The sequence below is a fragment of the Eucalyptus grandis genome, chromosome 6, assembly GCF_016545825.1.
Source record: "Eucalyptus grandis isolate ANBG69807.140 chromosome 6, ASM1654582v1, whole genome shotgun sequence".
Classification (NCBI taxonomy): Eukaryota; Viridiplantae; Streptophyta; class Magnoliopsida; order Myrtales; family Myrtaceae; genus Eucalyptus; species Eucalyptus grandis.
Window position 1 is genome coordinate 48,899,872 of NC_052617.1, and position 20,887 is coordinate 48,920,758.

General features: G+C 40.2%; 2 protein-coding genes across 2 annotated transcripts; one reads left to right on the plus strand and one right to left on the minus strand.

The window, feature by feature from the left end:
• The first annotated feature begins 4,849 nt into the window (after window positions 1-4,849).
• Window positions 4,850-5,981, plus strand: LOC104450462. The gene has a single exon (XM_010065030.3). It carries the CDS (start codon window positions 5,111-5,113, stop codon window positions 5,798-5,800), a length of 690 nt encoding a protein of 229 aa, XP_010063332.1. The 5' UTR covers window positions 4,850-5,110; the 3' UTR covers window positions 5,801-5,981.
• A 750-nt stretch (window positions 5,982-6,731) lies between these two features.
• On the minus strand, window positions 6,732-20,661 carry LOC104450463. Its single transcript, XM_010065031.3, has 19 exons — window positions 18,914-20,661; window positions 16,252-16,337; window positions 15,745-16,110; window positions 15,567-15,650; window positions 15,062-15,436; window positions 13,184-13,244; window positions 12,003-12,147; window positions 11,229-11,335; window positions 10,915-11,163; window positions 10,535-10,782; window positions 10,205-10,435; window positions 9,913-10,125; window positions 9,748-9,801; window positions 9,548-9,613; window positions 9,329-9,469; window positions 9,164-9,217; window positions 8,672-8,731; window positions 7,531-7,917; window positions 6,732-7,439 (listed from the first exon to the last, which is right to left on the minus strand). The coding sequence occupies exons 1-19, from the start codon at window positions 20,154-20,156 to the stop codon at window positions 7,275-7,277; spliced, it is 4,335 nt and encodes a 1,444-aa protein (XP_010063333.2). The 5' UTR covers window positions 20,157-20,661; the 3' UTR covers window positions 6,732-7,274.
• Between the last annotated feature and the right edge of the window lie 226 nt (window positions 20,662-20,887).

The following is a 20,887-nucleotide window of genomic DNA, read 5'->3' on the forward strand; positions in this document are numbered from 1 at the left end:
ATAACCGGGCATACCAACTGGCCGGTAAAGGCTCTATTTCTCGAGCTTTGCATCAGCCGTGGATGAGAGAGAGAGAGAGAGAGAGAAAGATGGGTCTAGGGTTTCCTCTATTTCTTTATCGTCTGGAGACTTTAATGATTTAAGAAAGAGGGGGTGTTGCGAGTCACAACAGACAAGCATGTCCTGCTGTGCCGAGACAATCTCTGGCCGTGGCAATGTGATGCCACCTTCTCTTGTGCATCGACCTCGACACGACAGCACCTTTTTTTCAAGGTTAACCTAAACCGAAAAGAAACAGGAAAAGGGAGACACTTGGATGAGTAGAGAGATCAATGGTGGCTTCCACAACCTCCGATTTTTCCATTATGGAACGACGATTGTGTCTCCCACGTATAATTGCTTAATCTTGAAGCATGTGTGGCGGCACAATGCACAAAATTAATGACATCTTCTAGTGATTTCAAAATTGCTGTTGTCGCTCTTAACTCACTCTTTGCTTTTCTCTTCATGTGAATGGATACTTTCTTGACTTTTTGTTGACTTCGAACAAGAAGAACATCAATTTGTATAAGGATGAAGCATTTTTGTGACCATCTCAATTTAAATGTAATTATTCTCTAGGACTAATTTGACGTAAGTAAGTATGTTCGAAAAGATAAACACGAATGCCTTTTCGAAGTCTCACATCGATAATCATACATAAATCACAAGTAAGATTTCATGCCTTCAAAGTATGATCATCTAACAATTAATTTTTATAGTCAGCATGTATATATAAAGCTATCGAATTAAAAATTCGAATACCTCACGATCTATTTAATAAGCGCAAAAAGAAAAAGAATCAACCCAACCCAATTATAAAGAGGATTTCTCTAGGGCTATGACGCTTAATAACGGAAGTACTTAAACAAAAAATTGTGTGAGCTTTTTTCCATCTAATTTTGGGTGTGCGATTTTTCTTTTTTTGAAAGGGATTGAGAAAGAAAGAGGGATTACCAAATCCACCTTTCACGTGCCGCCCACGTGCAGACAGGGAGACACGCACTCTGTGTCGGCTGATCTCAAAAAGATGCGTACTTCCCCTTGGCCATGGACAGGATTTCATCCGCACGTGACCTGCATGTGCTTGGTCGGTACCTAATTGGCTGACCTTAGCTTCTGAATTGGACCCAACAAAATTCATAGGTCTTCACCAACTCCTCTCCATTTTGATTGGATGTTTAATCGTGTCGTTCTAGCTCGATAAGATTGGATCAGTCACAATCAAATACCATTGCAGAAGAAGGTGGAACCAACCCTAATCAAGTTCAAATTGCCATCGGGCAACATGAATCACACGATGAACCACAATAATAGTGTCGTAGTTTAAAATAATGAGCGAAAACCAAAAAGAGAAGATAGGAAATTTCAGACTGTGGCTTTACTCTGAGGAATTTACATTTTTGGATTCTTCAATTTGAAATGCCATAGTAGTCAAAATAATGGAACATGTGCTAATGATGATTTAAGGGTAATGAGTGACTTTGTTTAGAATCGTAGGGATTGAAACCAAGCAGCTTAGCTTGTTAAAAAAAAAAAAAACCAAGAACTTAGCACTTTGGAACTGACACATGGTCATATACCGCAATTCATTTACTTTTTATTTATCACATTTGCCATTGGTCCAACCTTAAACAGTCAAGACTATTCAATTACCAGAGAGGGAGGGGAAGGGGGAAAAAACAAGTCTGTTCCTGCAACATTAGGACGAGAATTGTCATGTGGGTTGTTGGCTAACTTCAAATATCTTTTTTTTTTTTATTCTAGCTTAAAATACATAAACCACTATTTGGATCCTATATATTCTCATGGAATACTTTAATATGCGATATATATAAGATTCATCTATAAAATAGAATAAACCCATTTGAAAACTTTTGAAATAGGTGAAATTTTTTTAAATGAGTACATTGAAAATTCTAAAATTTGTCATGAAAGTGTAGTTGAATTCTAAAATTTTCAAAAAGTACAATCCAATTTTAAAACTCATCAAGTTTGTGCAATCAAGCATTTCCATTAAATCCGTTCAATTTAGTTGACAGAAAATACTAATAAGTTTTAGAATTTGATTACATCAACTTAACAAATTTTAAAATTAGATTGCACTTCATGAAAATTTTATTACCAATTGTACCTTTTTTACAAGTTTTGGGAATTATAGTTCTCAAACAATCGTTGTTGCATTTAAAGCCTCCCAATGTTTTTATTAATTGGAAGATACAACTAAAACCATAAGACATTATTTTCTCCACATCGGTTTGGCGTTTGGATGATCTCTAACTTGCATGGATGGATAGAGTTCTAATTAATGCGGTGGAAAATAGAGGCATGACTAGCTAGTTTGGTTCTCAGCCATCAAAACTCTCGTCTTTCTTCAAACCTTTGTTAAAACAATAAATCGGAAGCGGATCAGAAGAGAAGCAGAATGCCAAGTGACTCCAAAAAAGCGTTCTAAAACCTGACACCGATCTTGCTCATCATTGTAGGTCGTGCTTATCATTTGTCGGTCCTCTCAACTTCAACATTAACGGCTAACCGGTAGGAAAAGAGCTGGGTTCGCCAAAACAAATGTTAAGTCAAACGCCCAACCGACCGTTGACCTTCAAGCTTTGGCATAACTCTCTTCTTTGGGTATGAATTGGAGATGGTGAAATCTTGGTCCTCTTATCGAGGGAGAGATTTTAACACACAACCGCTCCTACATCAATTTAAGAAAATCGCTTTTGAAAAGCGCTCAATACACCAGAAAATCGAGTGCAAAACCGTCTCTCCCAAGAGCTTGAATGGAAGAAAATAGCACCGACTATCACTAGGGACGATGCCCGTTATTTAAAAGAAATCGAACCATCTAAACTTTATGCACACTTTCAAGCGACCCACTTTCAGTGCCTCCGAGATTTTAATTAACTTCACAACAATGGTCAACATCCAAATTTGATAATCACATGTCCAACGGTATCATGGTTTATGCCCATACCAATATACTTCTACCAGTTAAGTCCATCCAATTAGTCTCGAGGTCACGAACGGAAGTACAAAGTCCTGTTCTATTCCCCTTCTCTTTTTCACCAATTGATCTCGTGGAGAACATAGGCACATGCTGTGAACTCGAAAGTCTTCTGCACCTAGACAAAAGCTTCAGCCTAACATCGAATGCGTGGTTGGGATCCAACATTGAAGGAGAAGAGTCGTCAATTTCCAGAGTACTTCGAGTAGCGTCGCTTCAGGATGTGACATTAGCTTTTGGCTTGACTCTGTTCGGAGGGTTGCGATTGTAATTGGGAAATCAAAAAGCTGTCCAGTCCCCTGTGCACCGAAGCCTGCCTAAAATGTATATTTTCTCGTAAGTATCAATCGGCTTATGTTGCTAGCCTTAGTTAACGGCGGCTTTATGGATATAATCTTATTTTGCTGGGAAAAAAATAAAAATAAAAAAGGTTTCTAGGGCAATCGACTTTTTATTTTTGGTCAAGAATACGGCAATCAACTTGAGTGCAAGAAAAGGCCATCGATACTGAGACAAAAATAAATAAATAAACAAAGGAAAACGCCGGCAAGGAAGCATTGGGGCATGGGGCTGGGGTGGCCCTTAGGCCCCAAGGTTCAATTTTATTTTTTTTTCTAAAAATAATGCATGAAATTCCAACTTCAATTTGAAACTTTTTTCTGGATTTTTTTCTATTTCTAATAAAATAAAAATGCAAATATTGATGTTGGTGTTTAAATTGTCAAAAAGGTTTAAGATTATATTTAATTAAAGTAAAAAATTTACAATTGAATTGACATTCACACGATAAATTTATAACTATTTTCTAGTAATTTTTTCGGTCCTATGAAATTAAATGGACTCCGAAATTCAAGTATTTGTTATAATAACGCGTGGTGCATAGATGATGGCTCTAGGGTTTTTGTACAACCACCTTAAACGTGGCGCGTTATTCCGTCGGCGACAAGGACTCGTCAAGATTTGGACTTCGGACGAGGCCATTAATTAAATGATTTCAAGAGCAAATGTAGGGATTAGACTAAAAAAGAAAAACAGGGAGAGCGTCAACCTCAAAACCGCCATGATTAAACAGAAGGAGTGGCTGTGTGAACGGGGCGTGAATCCATTTGGAGTTTCCCCCCGACTTCAGCAACATGTGCAGCGTTTTGGACCAAACCCCCTTTTCCTCCCTCCTTTCCTTTTTCTCTTTCTTTCCCCTTTCCTTATAATTACTGTCGTCCACACTTGGCTTTTTTTTTTCTCCTCCTACGCGTGCTACGCAGCTTCAAAAGACTACAACCTTTTTAGTTATCTTCGCTTCGGTTTCACTTCCACGCTTCCATGCCCCCATCGAAAAATGGAATGTTCAAACATACCGAAACCGATGCGTGAAAACTGGTTCGGAGAGTGGCGCGAGGGTGTTTTTATTAGGGTCGGTTCGTTCGGTCTAATACTTTCGCTGTCTTTGGACTGGTTTTTTCGAATTCAACTTTTTATCCCTTTGCATCGTTGTACAAGAATGGGGTCGGGTTGAGCCATATCGAACGAGTTTTGGAAAAGAGAAATTTGAAAAGGGAATAAGTTTTCTCGATGTTATGATATCTGATGACGAGATTTAAGTGTTGCAATACGCTCGATTGATTAAGCAATGATAATTTGATAATTTTTGTCTGCCAAAGCACCAGAAGGTAATTCCGGTAACTAGATGGGGAAACCCACACGAAAGAGTTAGAAATTTGAAAAACGGACGGACGAAAAACAGAGGTTTGAAATGAATATTTGACCAATTAGTTTTAAATGCACCTTTGCAGCTGCAAATGAAGGACCAAGTCCATTAAAGACCTGGTTCTGCACTCGCAGAGGAAGAGATCCGTCAAAAGAATCCTCCTACCCCTCCATTTTTGACACCCTCCAAACTCAAACACTCTCTCTCTCTCTCTCTCTCCTCCTCTTAATCACTCCCCTCCACCAACTATCACACACATCACCCCTCTCCCCTCCCTCTCTCTCTCTCTCTCTCTCTCTCTCTCTCTCTCTCTCTCAATCCATCAATCAAGAAGAGATATCGAAGAGAAGAGAACCAAGATGGACAATGCTTATAGAGACCACCACCACCATCACCACCATCATCATCTCCAACATAGGAACAACCTCCACAACCTCCAGCACAAGAGCTCGTTCTTGCCCATGCTGTGCTCAAGGCCCTCCATTAGAGACGTGAAGCTCCCCAAGTGGAACGACAAGGACAGATCCGCCTCTTTCTCCGACGACCCGATGTCGCCGAAGGTCGGCTGCATGGGCCAAGTCAAGCGGAACAACCGGGTGGTCGGCTTCCCGACGCCGAACAAGCTCATCGCCATCACCGCAAAGGCCAATGTCAATAACAGTCTTAATAAGTACGTAAAGCTCAAGAGACTTTTCTCTAGCAAAGGCCTCCTCGCATCCGCCACGACCTCCCCTGCTGCAGCCGCGCCGGCAACCGCCGCTGGCTGCTGCAGAGGTAGGAGGCAAAAGGAGAGCAATGGGTGTGCAGGAGCCAAGAAGAAATGCGAAAAGACTGAGAATTTCGTCGGGTCGTCGGTTAGCATTTTGGACATGGATCCCCCATTGCCAGTGATCAAGAAAGCGAGCAAACCGGCCGCAGACGGAGGTGGCGGAGACGGCGGCGGCGACAGCAGCCTGTGGAAGAGGAGGTTAGGTGGGGCTGCTTTGAAGGGCCTGGAGCTTCAACAGATTCACCATCCGAGGCATCATATGCAGCCAGTCACTGTTTGATAGGGGGAGAAAATTATAATTCATAGGAAGAGAGAGGGAGAGGAGGGATCCCCTGAGAAATGTAAATGGCTGGTGTCCACTGTCCAGTATGTTTCGCTTGTTTCATTAGAAGTGTATTGAATTGATTTGTCGCTTGTATACACTGAATATATGCGATTTTGATCATAGATCTTGAACATACCATGGATTTGTACTTCTTTGTCTGGGCGCAACCGGAAAGTAACTTGGAAAATCTTGTGTCTGGCATGCTTATAGTCTCATTTGGCAGAAGCATACGAGTGGGGTATTACTGACAAGGTAGGCAATGGGGAGGGAAAGATCATCGGCTGTCTTTCAATGCGAAGTAATGGTTTTTTGTCCCCAGCATGGACACGATGTTTCGGAAGAAAATGGAACCCACAATTGGGAAACTTGACACTCTATATCGATTCGCTCGGCCAATTATTTATATGGAGGATGAACTGCACAAAGTCACCAAATTCCCACACAACCTTGCCAAGCGAAACGAAAGAAAGACTGAAAACCTCAGAACCATAGAAATGTTGTGGACATCTGAGAATTTTTTATGGACATTTGAGAATGCTTACAATGTAATTTGGTGAAAATGAGAGCAGCCACTCATATTAACCCTATATTCTTGATTGATGTGGCCCAATATAAACTCTCCACTTGAGTGCCTCGAGTTCGTTAAGCATGACAAAAAGGTGCTACGCTCAATCGAAACGATTGTTCACTTGATCAAGTTACAGGGGAGGTGCTGATAACGGCTTTCTTTTATTTCTTTCTATATTCAAACTGTTTGGTCTTGCTGAACAAAAGCTCACTGCTTGAACAGAGAAAATTCGTTGCGGTACCAATGTAGTGACTCGTTGATCTTTCGAGCCAACAAATGAAGATGAATGAGCACAATTCCGACCATCAACATCCAAAATCCCACAAAGCCAGGGCACATTGTAAGGTACTGCAAAAGGAGCATTCCAGCAAATTGACTTTGGCACAATTGCTGAATATTGATACTGTGACTATGTACATGCACTAAACTTTACATGCACACTAAAGGATTCTATCTGTGTTATTTTGGGCATTCAAGTACAAGCAACAGTGGATGGTGATAGGCCTCTATAGCTTTTGTTACGCCCACCAGCCACCCATCATACCCCGGCAAGCAATGTGAATCGACAAGAATCATCGAATAAACCCTGACCTCCTGTACACTCGGAACTCTTCTCAATGAATGTACAGCTATGGTGCCAAAATTTCACGGTCAAAACCAAGCAAATCGATGGCTCCCTTCAGGGTGTAAGCACAATGACCCCTGACCAGGCTGGGCATGATCTCATTGTTAATGCCTCAATTTCCTTTTTCCAGGATCACCCAAAGGCAACTTCTTCTGCCGCACAAGCTTCGTTTACCCATGAGACGCGAAGAAGCCTTCCGCAAGCAACTCGCAAACCAGAAGGAGATGGTTCTTTGACTAGCCACCATCTTCCAATGGCTCACTCGAACCATCCTGGCTTATCCACTTGTCCTTTGGGATGCTGTCTGATGGTACATATGCATAACCTTTAGGTAACATCTTATTCTTCAAGTCGGCTTGATCAGAAGTCATTACCAGCTCTTTCTCGAAAGTCTCTGGATGCTGAGTCAGAATGCGTAGAGAGAAGTGAAAAACCAGGTCCTCACTACAGAAACATGCAGTTTAAGTTAGACAAACAAAGGCGAAACTATACCTTCTTATACCTCGACCTCACTTCTCCATCATTCAGAGTATTACGAGATGCAACTGGTGGCCTCTGAGGAATGTGTTTCCCAGAGAATGAAGCCTTTTCCGTTGGCTTCCGGATCACGATATTCTGTGATCCAGAGCTGCCATCGGTCTTTTGGTCAGCGCTGGTGTGAGAAGGAACTTTACTTCGTCGCTTGATAGAAACTGAGCTATCCACAGTCATTTCATCTGATTTCTGAACTGCTTCATTGCCAGATCTGTAGTTCAGTGATGTTGTGGCAGATTCAGAGCTGGCATCAGTAGATAAGAAAGGACCTTGAACCAACGTAGAACGAGCAACCATGTTTCTCTTCAAAGCAAGAATCTCGTGCGTGGAAAGCACAATTTCCCGCTGCAAACATCCGGTCAATGTAAAGGGTCATGACTAAAGGTCCAAAATAATGATAAACAGACAGTCCGGAGAACATGCCAAATCCTAGGAGCTTAACAATGAAGGGTGGACTCCACAGCATTCTATATAAAAATAAAGGTACGCATGCAGCAAAAGACTGATATGGTCCCAGGACACTCATGTTCCAACTTTAGGATATCAAATATTCTAAGTTAACAAGATCTGCAAGTATCAATTCACAAAAACAATAAAAAGAAAGAAACATGTCAGAAGAATTTCCTTCACCAATTATAGGAGTTAATAATTCTCCTGTTGCAAGTAACATGCCCATGCACAAAAGATCCCCCACCATCACAAGAAAGATCAAACAGTGAAACTCTTCAACTGATGTACAACCCCCACCTAATGGGGTCCAACTACCTGAGACTAATATGTAATATAGACTTTTAACACATGCATCACAAAGAGGATAGATGGCACAACTGATTGTCAGAAAGGCACTGACAGCACATATGCATAAGAATTCATCTTATGGAGCCAAGAACCTTCGAGCAACAAGAAAGAATTGTGCAGGCATAGAAAATCAGCTACAGAGCTAATGCAAGAACTTCTATGGAAAGTGCCTAAGTTTCTACGGAGGTGAATTAGCATATCAGCAGCTTACTGAGACCATATTAAAACAAAATTACTGAAGTCATGTCTTTATCATGATGAGCACAACTTAAAACAGACATTATCTTATTGCTTGGCTTACCTTCACTTTTTCACGTTTAATGATTCTCTCACAAAGAAGCCGCAACCTTTCCAATTCAACCTGCAAAAAGCGTTGAGTGAAGTTCAATAATCTGATTGACAACATAAACGGCAAACATACATATAACGTGAATGAATAGCATAGTCACATATCCATCATATGCAAGAGAAAATCAGCCATGACTTGCCATAACAAGCAAGATGTTAGTTGAAGGTAAAAAAATCAAGCACAGTTAAAACCCATAACTTCATAATACATGATAGATTATATGATATTGTTTAACAGTTAATTGGCTGAGAAAAGTGAATGATAACAAGTTTGCAAAAAGAAAGCTTGATAACACATACTAAACTTCATATGCCTTCTTCTGGCTTTTGAAAACTTAACCCAAACGTCCACTTGCTACATTTTTCTGAAATTTAAACGGTGCTCTGATTTGCTAAGTATACAAAATTAGGCCATGCATCAAGATCAACGTAAATATAACTGTACCCGGATTTGCTTGATGCTCTTTAGCTCTTCAATTCCATACTTTTGCGATTCAGCCTGTCCAATATTTTAGAATACAAAAAATATATGAATACATGAGATACACAACTCAATATCTATGATCTCCAGAATTGATTAATAAATGCACATGCAATATACAAGACACACCTTTGCCTTCTGCTCTACACTGTGCTTTCCACAATAAGCCCGGTGCTGCAACTTGCCACCAACTGTTTTTACACTCATGAACAATCCAGTAGTTCGAGCACATGATGGATGAAACGTGCTCTGACAGTGACCATAATTGCACTGCAGGCATAAGAGCCAGACTTAGCTTCATCTACTTATAATGAACACAGAGTTCATAAAATCAAAAGGTAAGTTCACCTTTATGCAGACGCCATATCTATGGTGGAACACATTACACTCGTCAACACCTTTTGGAATTGAATCCTGCCATTTTGTCAAGTACATTGCTTTACGACATTAGAGAAAATAAACAGGGATGAATATGGGATACATGTCTAGAGGGACAAACAAAGAATTACACGACATTAAATAGTTCAGACACCTAGCATGACACATACCATTCCTTCGACTGGATTTCCTTGTCCTCTTGTGAAGGTAGCTTCAAAGACCCACTAGAGCACAAACAAGAGCATAAATAATCAAAACAGAACTCAAATTCCCATCTGTATAAAGATAAATAACAAAGAAATATCCACAGAAGCCACAAAGGAAAATCCATTCACCTCAGCACAGAAGGCATGGACCCATTTACCATCTTTGCATTTCCTAAAAGCACCAGTGTTGCCTCCACATAAAGCACATTCGGCAGCAGAAGTAAATTTCTCCCAGAAATCAACAGCTGGTGCTCCAGAACTCCGTAACTCTTCACATAATTCACAGTACCATGGTCCAGTGGATTCTCTGACACTTCTGTAGCAATCCATGTGCACAGAAACCTGTTACCAGAGAAGCCCGTCAAATCCAAAGCAGCAAACTAAGATTACTTGGAGAAAAGGAAAAACTCAAGGTGGAAACCTTGCAACTTGAACAGACTATAATTGGATTCATCAGTGTCTCAGGCCGACTACAGATATCACATGATTTGGGATGATCTTTGGAAAAATCCGATGCTGACTGAATAGACCCAGAATGCCGTTCCAGTGAATCCTTGCGGACACCCACTTTAGGAACTGTCTCCCTTGCTCGTGGCATAAGTTGAGAACAATAACCGGGCCTTCCACTAGTAGTGTTGAGTTTCCCCAAATTCTGCAGAGACAAGAAATTATAATGAAGATTATAACCAAAATAACTATCATTTTCCCCTCCGTCGACCATTAAAGTAATTTCCAAGACAATGCCAATAACCTCCTGAGTTGCTGATCCATCGAGCAAATCTTTCCTGAGTGAAGAAATCCTAGATGAAGCTGCTGCAGCAGCAGTAGCGGCAGCAAGAACAGCCTGGGCTTCTTTGTGCTTCCGCTCCTTCCTACCCAGCTTCTTTGCCACTCGGAGCTCACCAAGATATTTGTTGACAAGCACAGTATCCCATACTTGACCATGAGCTGAATCAATCTCCTGTGGCAGATCCCTTCTAATCTTATTAATCAAATTATCTGCGTGCGCATTCCAGAAGAAACAGTTAGGCAAGGACATGGTTCCATAATTGATAAAGATATATGAAAGAAAAAAACAAAGTTCATAATCAAACCAAGTAATGAATCAGATAAAGGAGAAGAAAAACAAACCACTAAATCGTTTTCTAGCAATTGCATTGCCAAGCAATCTACGTTGAAAATAGAGTATCTCTCCTTCCACTTCATCATTTGGGGACATCTCTAGCACTCTTGATTGACCAGCATTGACCAAACTTTCTGATTCTTCTCCATCTGCTTTACATTTTACCGTGCTGCAAATGATCTGCCCATTTTGGTGATCGCAGCAAACACTGGCACCACAAGAGGAACCAACACGAGAGGTTTCTCCTCCCTTTAAACCTGCAAAATCAAATATTAGTAAGACCTTAAAAACACATGCTAACAGATAACAGAAAAGACTTTACCATCATTCTCATCCATAACATTCCGTAGAAATCCTCTGCTCTGCAAGTACAGGAAACTCTTTTGGATATACGGATGCATGTAGAAACTTCGAAGTGCTTCTGATTTTCTGTAGTCAAATTCAACTTAGACACTGATTTTATGCAACCATAGTATTAAAAAAAAAATTAAGAAAAACCAGGACAAAAAATATAAAATATTTCAAATGGACATAAAAGGAACTGGAGAGGAAAAACTTAACCTACCCATCTGAAGAAAGATGGCAAAAGAAATAAAAGAAAGAAGATGGCAAAGAGGATCATCTCCAAACCAGGAGGAACTCCTTGAGGGAAGTCAAAACTTGAGGATTTGAGAGGATCTCAATATTCTCAGACAGATGGTATTTTCACACGTTGGAGGAGACAAGAAAGACTCTCAGAGACAAATTTCAGGAAAACCTCTTTTGTAGACACATCATGCCAATTACTTATATGTCCCATAAAACAATTTGCATGGTCATAGTTATGGACACCAGTTTAATTTGTTCTGACACTTCTTCCAGCAACCAGATGAACTTAATATTAAGGTCGACTCTGGAAACGGGAAAAATACCAAAAAGAAATATATGCCAACCCTGATACGCAAAATAACTATTTACACAGATTATACATTTCACTTGAAGCTAATTTCATTGGGGAAGCACTTCATCCTTTAAATTTCACAATTGCCAGGTTAACATAATCCTTACTATAATGAAGAAAATTAAATTCCCCAAAAGACAATTTAGCAGAACTTACACAGGATTAGAATCAGAATTCTCATGATGAGGACAGACAGGATTCCCAGTGTTTGAAATAGATAAAGTACTGAGGTCAAGATCTGCAGCCTCTTCCAATTGACTGCACTGAGAAAAGCTGCTATTTGGAGGTCCCACTGGGATCCCTGCACATATCCGCAGCTAGTGACCAATAAATTGACATCAAGGAGTAAATAGAAAAGAGTAATATCCAGCCACTTTCTGAAAGTAGGTCAACCTCTCAAGAGAGACCTGAAAATGCTGCATACAGTCCTACGATGTGAATAGTGCCCAGCAGAAACCAGGCCACATGCACAATAATTAACTATTTGACAATTAACAGACTATTTGATGCTTTTTTTCTGGCATCTGTCTAAAAACCAGTTCTGACATGTGAAGAAAACGAGCATTTTGAATGTTAGTTTCTGTTATTATTCCTAAACAGTTCTATGAGATGAAGAAGGGCACACAATGACAAGAAAGGAGGAAATAAACAAATGCCATACTAGCTGCAAAATGACATCAATTTTTTGCGCAATTTTTTTATCTAAAAAAAATTATAATTTTCATATAAAAACAAAGCCTAAATGCTGTTAAATTTTTTCAATTTTTTTACATGTAAGAACATGACATTAATTAATAAAAAAATTATTGACCGAATTTAGCCTCCACATCCATCTCTGCTAACAATATACAAAATAGAACACTAATTTGCTTCTCAACTAATTATAGCATTAGAATTCTGTCATGGCATGTGCAATAACTTATGATGCTTATTAAAGGAAATTGAACGCCACATTACTGCCGATACATCACAGTTTTTTTGTTAATGGTTGTACACTCCAACATAACTACATCCTTTCACCCTTTCTCTCAACTCCTATTACTATCCTAAAGCATTATACATTCCAAGGATGAGTAACCAAAAGCGAATCTTCTGACAAGCTGATGACATTTGATCACATAGAACAATCTCCTTCAGTTAATTGTCTACATTATGCACTTTCCCCGCAACAAGCTCAGGGCGAAACTCACAGGAGCTAGGCCCCATCCGATAACCGTTACATGTAAGGCACGTCCTCTAGAGAATTTTAGGTCAAATAGACACATCATCCAAGCATAACAGAGCAATGAGAAGCAGCCTTGGTGTCAAAGGAGAATAAACTGAGACAAGAAACATACCTAACAGCGAAGGGGAATCCTTAGCTGAAGTATTCTGAGAACTATCAATCTCAGTCTCAAGCTGCACAAAGAACAGTTTCAATTATTGTTTGATAACATGACCAGACAAATCCAAAAGCAGAAGCAATACAAAAAACGAATGGCCTTCATTGGCCTTCTTAAACACAAATCTGTGGAATACAAAGGAATAGATCACAACCAGCAGAAACTTCCAATTTCATATTATTTCAGATTCAAATACATGGAAAGACTCCATGCATAGCCTTAATAACCCTACAAGTAATAAATGTAGCAGGGCCTTAGCATCTTGATGCCGATGCCAAAGAAGAAATTAGATGAGTTGAATAAGCGCAAAATGGCATAAAATCTCTAGCAAAGGTGAGAAATCATAGACCATCCAGATTCTTCAATTCCTTATTGGGAAGGTAATTAAAAAAATCGTGAGAAGCTATACACGCCTCTACTATTCTCTGTTCTACAAAGAACATGAAATAAATGCACAGCAGATAATTAAAAAATTTGAGCAAGAAATTGAAATGTAAATTAGCAAGATTCAAAATTGAGCTCAGACCAATATCAGCTTAAACGCCAAGAGACCACTGATTGTCCTAAAGATGAATAAGGGCGCGATCAAAAATCAACCCAGATGTCACGTGTCACAAAAGACCAGGTAATGAGATGAATCCATACAAAGTAGGATAACAAACAACATGAATTCAGGAATTCCAGTTTGAAAAGGCAAAAGATGTTCAAAATTTATGACGGCCTTGAATTTGAGAATTCCGAAATAAATTGTACATATACATATATATGAATGAAGATTCAGCACTCATAGGCATTCTCTATTTCATTTAAATGATCATCTTGACAGATATATGAATCAGCCGCCACGTGTAGCTTCCTACCATGCAGAATGACCCAGTGTATATCGCTAAAAAAATGAGGAGAAATGGAAAGATCTCAAACTTTCCATTACTGGTTAGATGAACTCTCTTCTCAGAATACTTAACCAGCCTAATATAAATCGCGTAGTTAAATAACCAGAAGGTACCATCTTAACTCCCGATATTCTAATGAACACCATAAGAAGCAACAGGATAACATATATGGTTCCCTTTCTTTTTTATATCTAGCAGGAAGACAACACAAAACTTTGAGAAAGAACAGATGAAAGAATCAGCAACTTCTTGGTAAGAAAGTTAAGTTGTTTATAAAGCAGAGATATTTCGGATAGCAACTCAAACGTGCAGGATAAAGAAATCTCACTTTAGACAGCCAAAAGTTACACATCTTTTTAACGTCTTGTCTTCTTTGGATACTCTAAACCCCCTATTGCCCAATAATATAGCTTCAACTGCTTAAAAAGGTCTTCAAAGACCAAATATAACCATGCACATGTTTATCTATTGGCAAAGAGTTTATTTTTTTGGATAGGTAAGAGAAGTTTTGCAGGGCTTTTATTACTTCCTTTGAATGAGATTGCTCAAACATTGCCGTAACAAGTAATATTCAAAAGGACAACAAAGTTACCATCTCCATCTCTCAACGTCATTGCTTTACATTCACATCTACATGTTACTAGCTTTTGGTTTATCTCCTATGAAACCAATCGGTACTTTATTACAGATCTTACTCCCTCCAGCCAGAAAAACACCACAGATTTCATGTCAGAATTTAGAAGCCACAGCAGAAACCCCAATTATGCTAAGCCAGACATAAAGTAAATACAAACTACCAATGCTTAAATAGCCATTCTTCATATACACAAGTAAGAAAATTTTCAGTTACTCTTTAACTTATTATATTCCACTGTCCCAAAGGAGAGAGATTCTAGGCATGCCAAAGGCATTTAAACAATCATCTGAAAACCAACATTACCTTTTCACAGACATCAGGAATAGATAATTCATTTGATCTCTCTACTTCTCCAGCTACAACTTGATCTAGTCCATCCATCACCGTCCCAATGTCATTAAAACTATTTTTGGATGAGCAAATTATATCGTTATCCTTTAATATCCTTATGTTGCTTTTGGTTCTTCTCCGTGGAGGCACTGATTTAACAGCAACAGGATCAGAAATATCAGAATCTGATAGTGCAACTGAATCAGAAACATCAGTTCCTCCAACTTCGGCCTTAGCTGGAAAATTCGATTTTTTTACTTTCAGATCCTTCTGTGAGGTACCCATGCACGCATGATTTTTAAGCCATTTAACAAGCTTCCACTGCAAATCAGGCACGTTTTTATCATCCTGCAAATAAGACATCAGGAATACATTGTAAAGGAAAATATGAGCAGCAGAGCAGAAAAAACAGCTTCCACCTAAGCTATTAAGAAACTAATCTAGCAAACATAAAGTTTTGGATTCATTCGGGAATTACAGCAAGTTTTGAGTAAAATGAATCAGGTGAAATGCCAATCTCTGATGCCACGTCTTTCACATTCACTTTTCCTCGATCAATCAACTGCAAATTGGCAAATACAAGGACAATCTCAATCTTTACCATCATTCATAAGAGGAATAATTATAGTGGAGCACAACATAACAATTCAAGCAACCTTTTTCAAAATAAGCACAAAGTTCAAGGAATCAGATGTGTTGATGTCTTCACAGTTGCTTAAATGTATCTTCTCCAATTGTCCAAGCTCCTCTGAATCAGTACCTTCCAACTTAGTATTAATGTTCGATCTATCATTAGAAAGCGCCACTCCTTGCAAATCAGTACTATCTGATTTATGAGAATTATCACCCCCATTTTTGCAGCCACCTTTCGAACTATTGGTTTCTTTCGTAGTTGTTACCCCAGATACAGGATTCACAGTATGAGGATTGCCATCAGCCCAACCAGGACAAACTTCTGGCTGGCCCAAGACACCACTGGCCCGGACATCTGAATGCTTTGAGCAAAAAGCACGTAATTCCACCTGTAGAATGACACTAGGAAGTAGGCCACATCAGCTAGAAAACCTCTTCACATTAAAGAGCGAAGAAAAGCTGCAAAGCACATCTACAACAGAACCAGTGAGAATAACTAGAAAGCATCATCAGCTACAACAAAAGCTTACATTGTCATCTCCAAAATTTCCCCAGATCTCCATTCTACAGCCAGCTTCCCTGGCACAAATAGGGTGGAAAGAAATTCTGCAGGTTCCTGAGTTAACATCATGTGACACAAAAAGGTCAAATAAGATTACATGTAACATGATAGGAAGGCATGCACTAGAAGAAATAATCAGAATGTTGAACTAACTTTTAAAAAAAAAATAATAACTAAGGCCAATGATATCATGAGTAAATACTTCTAGCAACACAATCTTACAAATCAGTTACATATCCACCAAGTCGGCCAAAACTAACAACCAAATGTTAATAGTAATCTCAAATATGCAGGCTGCACCTAATAATTAAAAGGCCAAATAATCACAGAAAAGAAAATTCATTTCCAACAATATCATCTTAGAAGGAAAGAGCAACCCAACAAAATGACGATAGCTCATTACACAGCATCAAATGGCATAAGCAAGACTGTAGTTCTCTATGCGTATAATTAGAGATAAACATTCTTCAGCACGAATCTTACAGAGAACTGAATCCACAACCAGTCTAAATGAAAGGCCAGATGACCTCATGGTTAACCATGAAACAGGGAGCAAACATGAACATAGTCGAGGATGGTAACAAATACGAACTGATCAAGTGAGAACAAAAAGTTTAACACCAAAGAAACCAGTATGGCTTCTAACTGTTACTTTTTACATGCGTAGACAGAAAACAAAGTGCTGGCAAGCCATTATGTTTGGAAGAATTGTTTAAGAAGAAAATAAGAGATTTGTAATTAACCCAAAAGAAACAGATAGGAACAAAGAGCTGGATAAAATTAATCTTTTCTTTTGCTGGATGTTTGGGGAAAAAACAAAGGGAAGATATGCGAAAAATTTTGTTTTTCCAAACCCACCCTACTGCAGAGGAATTTAGAACCTTCGTGAATATTGTAAACAGGAACCGACAACCCATAATTTCTTCTCTCCTCCCTTCTAGAAAGGCTAAACAAGTTTGTTTGAAATGTCTTTCTTTTTTTAATCTTCCATTTTATCCTCCAATCCCTCCAATATAACATAAAGCAAAGAAAAAGCCCAAGAACCATAAAATTAATCCAGAATCTCTCTCAAGTTACGGCAAATTAATCAAATATTAAAAGTAGATTTCAAATTAAACTAAGATATAATTAACTTAGCACAGAAGTCAAACCTCCAAATTATCTATAAATAAAGCTACATGAAGCCACAAGTCCTTAAATGAAGAAGAAGGGGTGGATGTTTTTGTGCATGCTGTATGCTCTTCTATCTCATAGCCTAACTACATTTAACAGCAGAAAGTTCGGTACCAAGAGGCCTACCAAAGTAACGGTGCATCCTGAATTGCAGCCATGTGCATGGACAGAAGATAACTGAACACTACTCAGATGATCCTTTTTCTCGAGGCCCAAGCATCATATATTCAAATTTCCAGATTGACCAAAATATTTTCCCCCAACTACACAAGGTGGAACAAAGAACTACTGCTACTTCCACGACATAAGGTCCATTTTATCAACTTTCCAACTTAGGGCAGGTTCCTCCTTGCTTTTGACACGAGTTGACAACCAGGGCATTCCTACCCAATTAAACTCGACTAATTACTACATAGTAAGATATTCAAACCCAATAAATCTCAGCAGCTATACAAAATAAAATCCAGAGAAGCTTCCCTGTGTAGTGGATCACTCCAAGGAAACCAACTGCAAGATAACTACCACAGCCTACGGTTTAAAATGTGACTCAAATGCAACTCCAAGATTTTCAAATATAGACAGCTCACATAGATTGGGCATATGATACTGGGCAGCTTTCTTCACTAACAAGCAGCAGTCGCTTCTGGGATTCATTGTGAGTAAAAAGACTGCATGTATAGATAAACCTTGGGACTGTTTATATTTTTTAATTTCACTTGTTTGCTGTCCTATAGGGTCCATTTGTTGTTGCTTCTAGCCTCTCATCACATCAAAGGTTTATCTTAGACATCAGAACTTGTAATCGCTAAGTGGTGGCCCTTCACGCTATCAATGTAAAAGAAGTGGGGAATCTGCCATTTCATGCTTATACGGTGATTTAGCTTCTAGCATGTGGAATGAATACCTACTAGTCACTTTGTCTTGAATTTATCCACAGAGTATCAAAAGGTTGCTATATATCCAGAATTGGTGCAGATAGAGGCATATCAAAATGATGAGAACCTATAAAAAGCGCTACCTACCTCGTTACTTGTCGTGTAAAAGAAAATGACTTCTTATAGGTAGGAAATGCTAGTTCACTTAACTGACAGCTGGGTTTCAATTCATGTTGCAACATTTTTTCGGCATAACCACAGAAAGGCTTAATATCACATTCACAAAACAAAGGGCATGAAGTCAATTCTTCCTGAAGCATGGGGCATTAAATAAGGTCAGTAAGAACTTGAACAACCAACATAAGAGATCAGAAGTACCATAGCATCATTAATTGATCTAAGATACATAAATTCCCAAACTCCAGTTTGAAAAAATGTGGCAATTACCATATGTGCATTCAAAACCAGCTAGGCGAGACAGATTCAACATAAGAAAAGTAAAACATCCACAATACCATTCCCAGGTTCACTGCCGACATAGAGAAGCAGAATGACACTAAATAGCGAAGCAACTAAACATACCATGACTGCATGGAACACAAGCGCCGCATTTTATCTTGCACACATTGCACACTAATTTTCTTCGAGTCTCCTTGATCCCTTCCAAATTCATAATCGGTTCCATCTTTGTCAGATCCTCTACATAAACCTCAGGCATCCACTGAGAGCAAAACAAATGGGCAAACTCAGAGGGTGCATTGTTTCCCTCCTTTCTCTGGACTGGTTTCAAAGCGCCTCCTTGCTTTGGACATAGGATGCAAGCATCCCCCGAATCACATCCACTGTCTTTTTTCAGCTTGCACCCTGAGCAAACCCAAGAGCCATCTACATCCCCTTGCACTCCATAACACTTTGCATGAATTGCAACTTTACACGAGCTGCAGACAATTAATGGATTTGAATCCAACCCCACCTCAGTCTTGCAACAAAAGCTACATACAGCAGAGTTTCCTTCACAAGGATGACCAATGAGAAGCTTATGCAAGCCCGCATCACTACCTAACAGCTTCCGTTTCTTTGAAGGCCGCTCTGATGTTAAATAAATCTTGTTCCTACAACCCAAAAGCCATTCTAAACTACCCGAAGAGTCCGACGCAGGACACGCCCCTTCTTGTCTGGGAGTACCACCAGCTCCCACGCTATCAATTTCCATATCCTGTTCACTCCTCGCCTGCTTCTCCTCTTCTATATCAACCCCACTGCCACTACAATCATCGACGTCCTGACAACTAACAGCATTATCCCAGACATTATCGCCTTCCAAGACCGGAATCAACATGCGCTCCCTGGAAACTATTGAACTAACAGAGCATGCCTCGTACAACGCGTTGATGTCCGGCAAAGTCAAGCCCCTAAAGAAATCCTCGGTCGCCAGCCAAAGGGTACCGCCCCGCGACCGCTCCACATGCCTAGAAGACTTCTTCTCTGTGCCCGAATGCGACTTCTTGTGCTTCTTCCTGCTATCGAAATTCTTCAACAGGCTGGCCAATCCACTCGGCAGGCCGGGGGGCACAGTATCCGCCGCCCCGGCCGAGCCGTCCTCAGCCACGTCGAAAGGGGAGCGCTGGGACAGCGCCTTCCGAGCCTGGGAGAAGAAATCCATGCCCTCCCCGGGCGGAGCGGGCTCCTCGGCCGCCCCGGCCGGAGCCCTCGCCGGAACCCTAGAGACAGGGCAAGGCCTCTCCTCGGCGCCACACCCTCCGTCCGCGCCCCTACCCATCATCTTCCTCTCCTCCCGAAGAAGCTGGCATGGGCCCCCGGTCATCGACGACGCCAGCCGCGGCCCCCCTCCATTCCCGCGCGAAACGAAACCCTAGCAAAACGCCTCCCCCCTCCCGCGGCCCCCACGGTCGGAATTCGGGACGGCAATCGGACCCCGGCGGAGGCGCGAATTGAAACCCTAAACCCCCCGAATGCGAGTACGGAGAGCTCAGTCCTCGCCCGGAAGAAAAACAGAGACAGATAGAGAGAGAGAGAGTGTGTGTGGGGAAGAGAGAGAAAGGGATAAGTCGAGTGCTGGGAAGCTAGGGTTTTCAGTTATTTCTGGTTTGGCTCTTTTGTTTATCGGATCGACGCAGAAGAGAGAGAAAGAGAGGGAGGGAGAGAGGAGAAATGATTTTTGCTTTTCTTTTTTCTTGTGCTGCTCGCGGTTGAATTTCGCTTTCAGAAGAGAGAGACAGAGAGAGAGAGAAGAGAGGAGAGAGAGAGAGATTCGCGTTTTGCGCAGGCAGAAGGGGCGTGTTCGTTGAGACTGCGGAGAGAGAGAGAGAGAGAGATTGATTTTTGTTCCCTCCAATGGAGAATTGGAGAAATCTCGTCTCGTCTCATTTATTAATTTTCCCATCACTCGTCGTTGCCCCCCGATTTCTTTTCCCATTTACGACGCGCCAAGGCGATTCACCATCCAAATATGGAGGCTTTACTGCTTAAGCAATAATTATTGCGTTCCCAACAAATCTATTATCCTGAAATTAATTTACCACGATAAAAACTTTA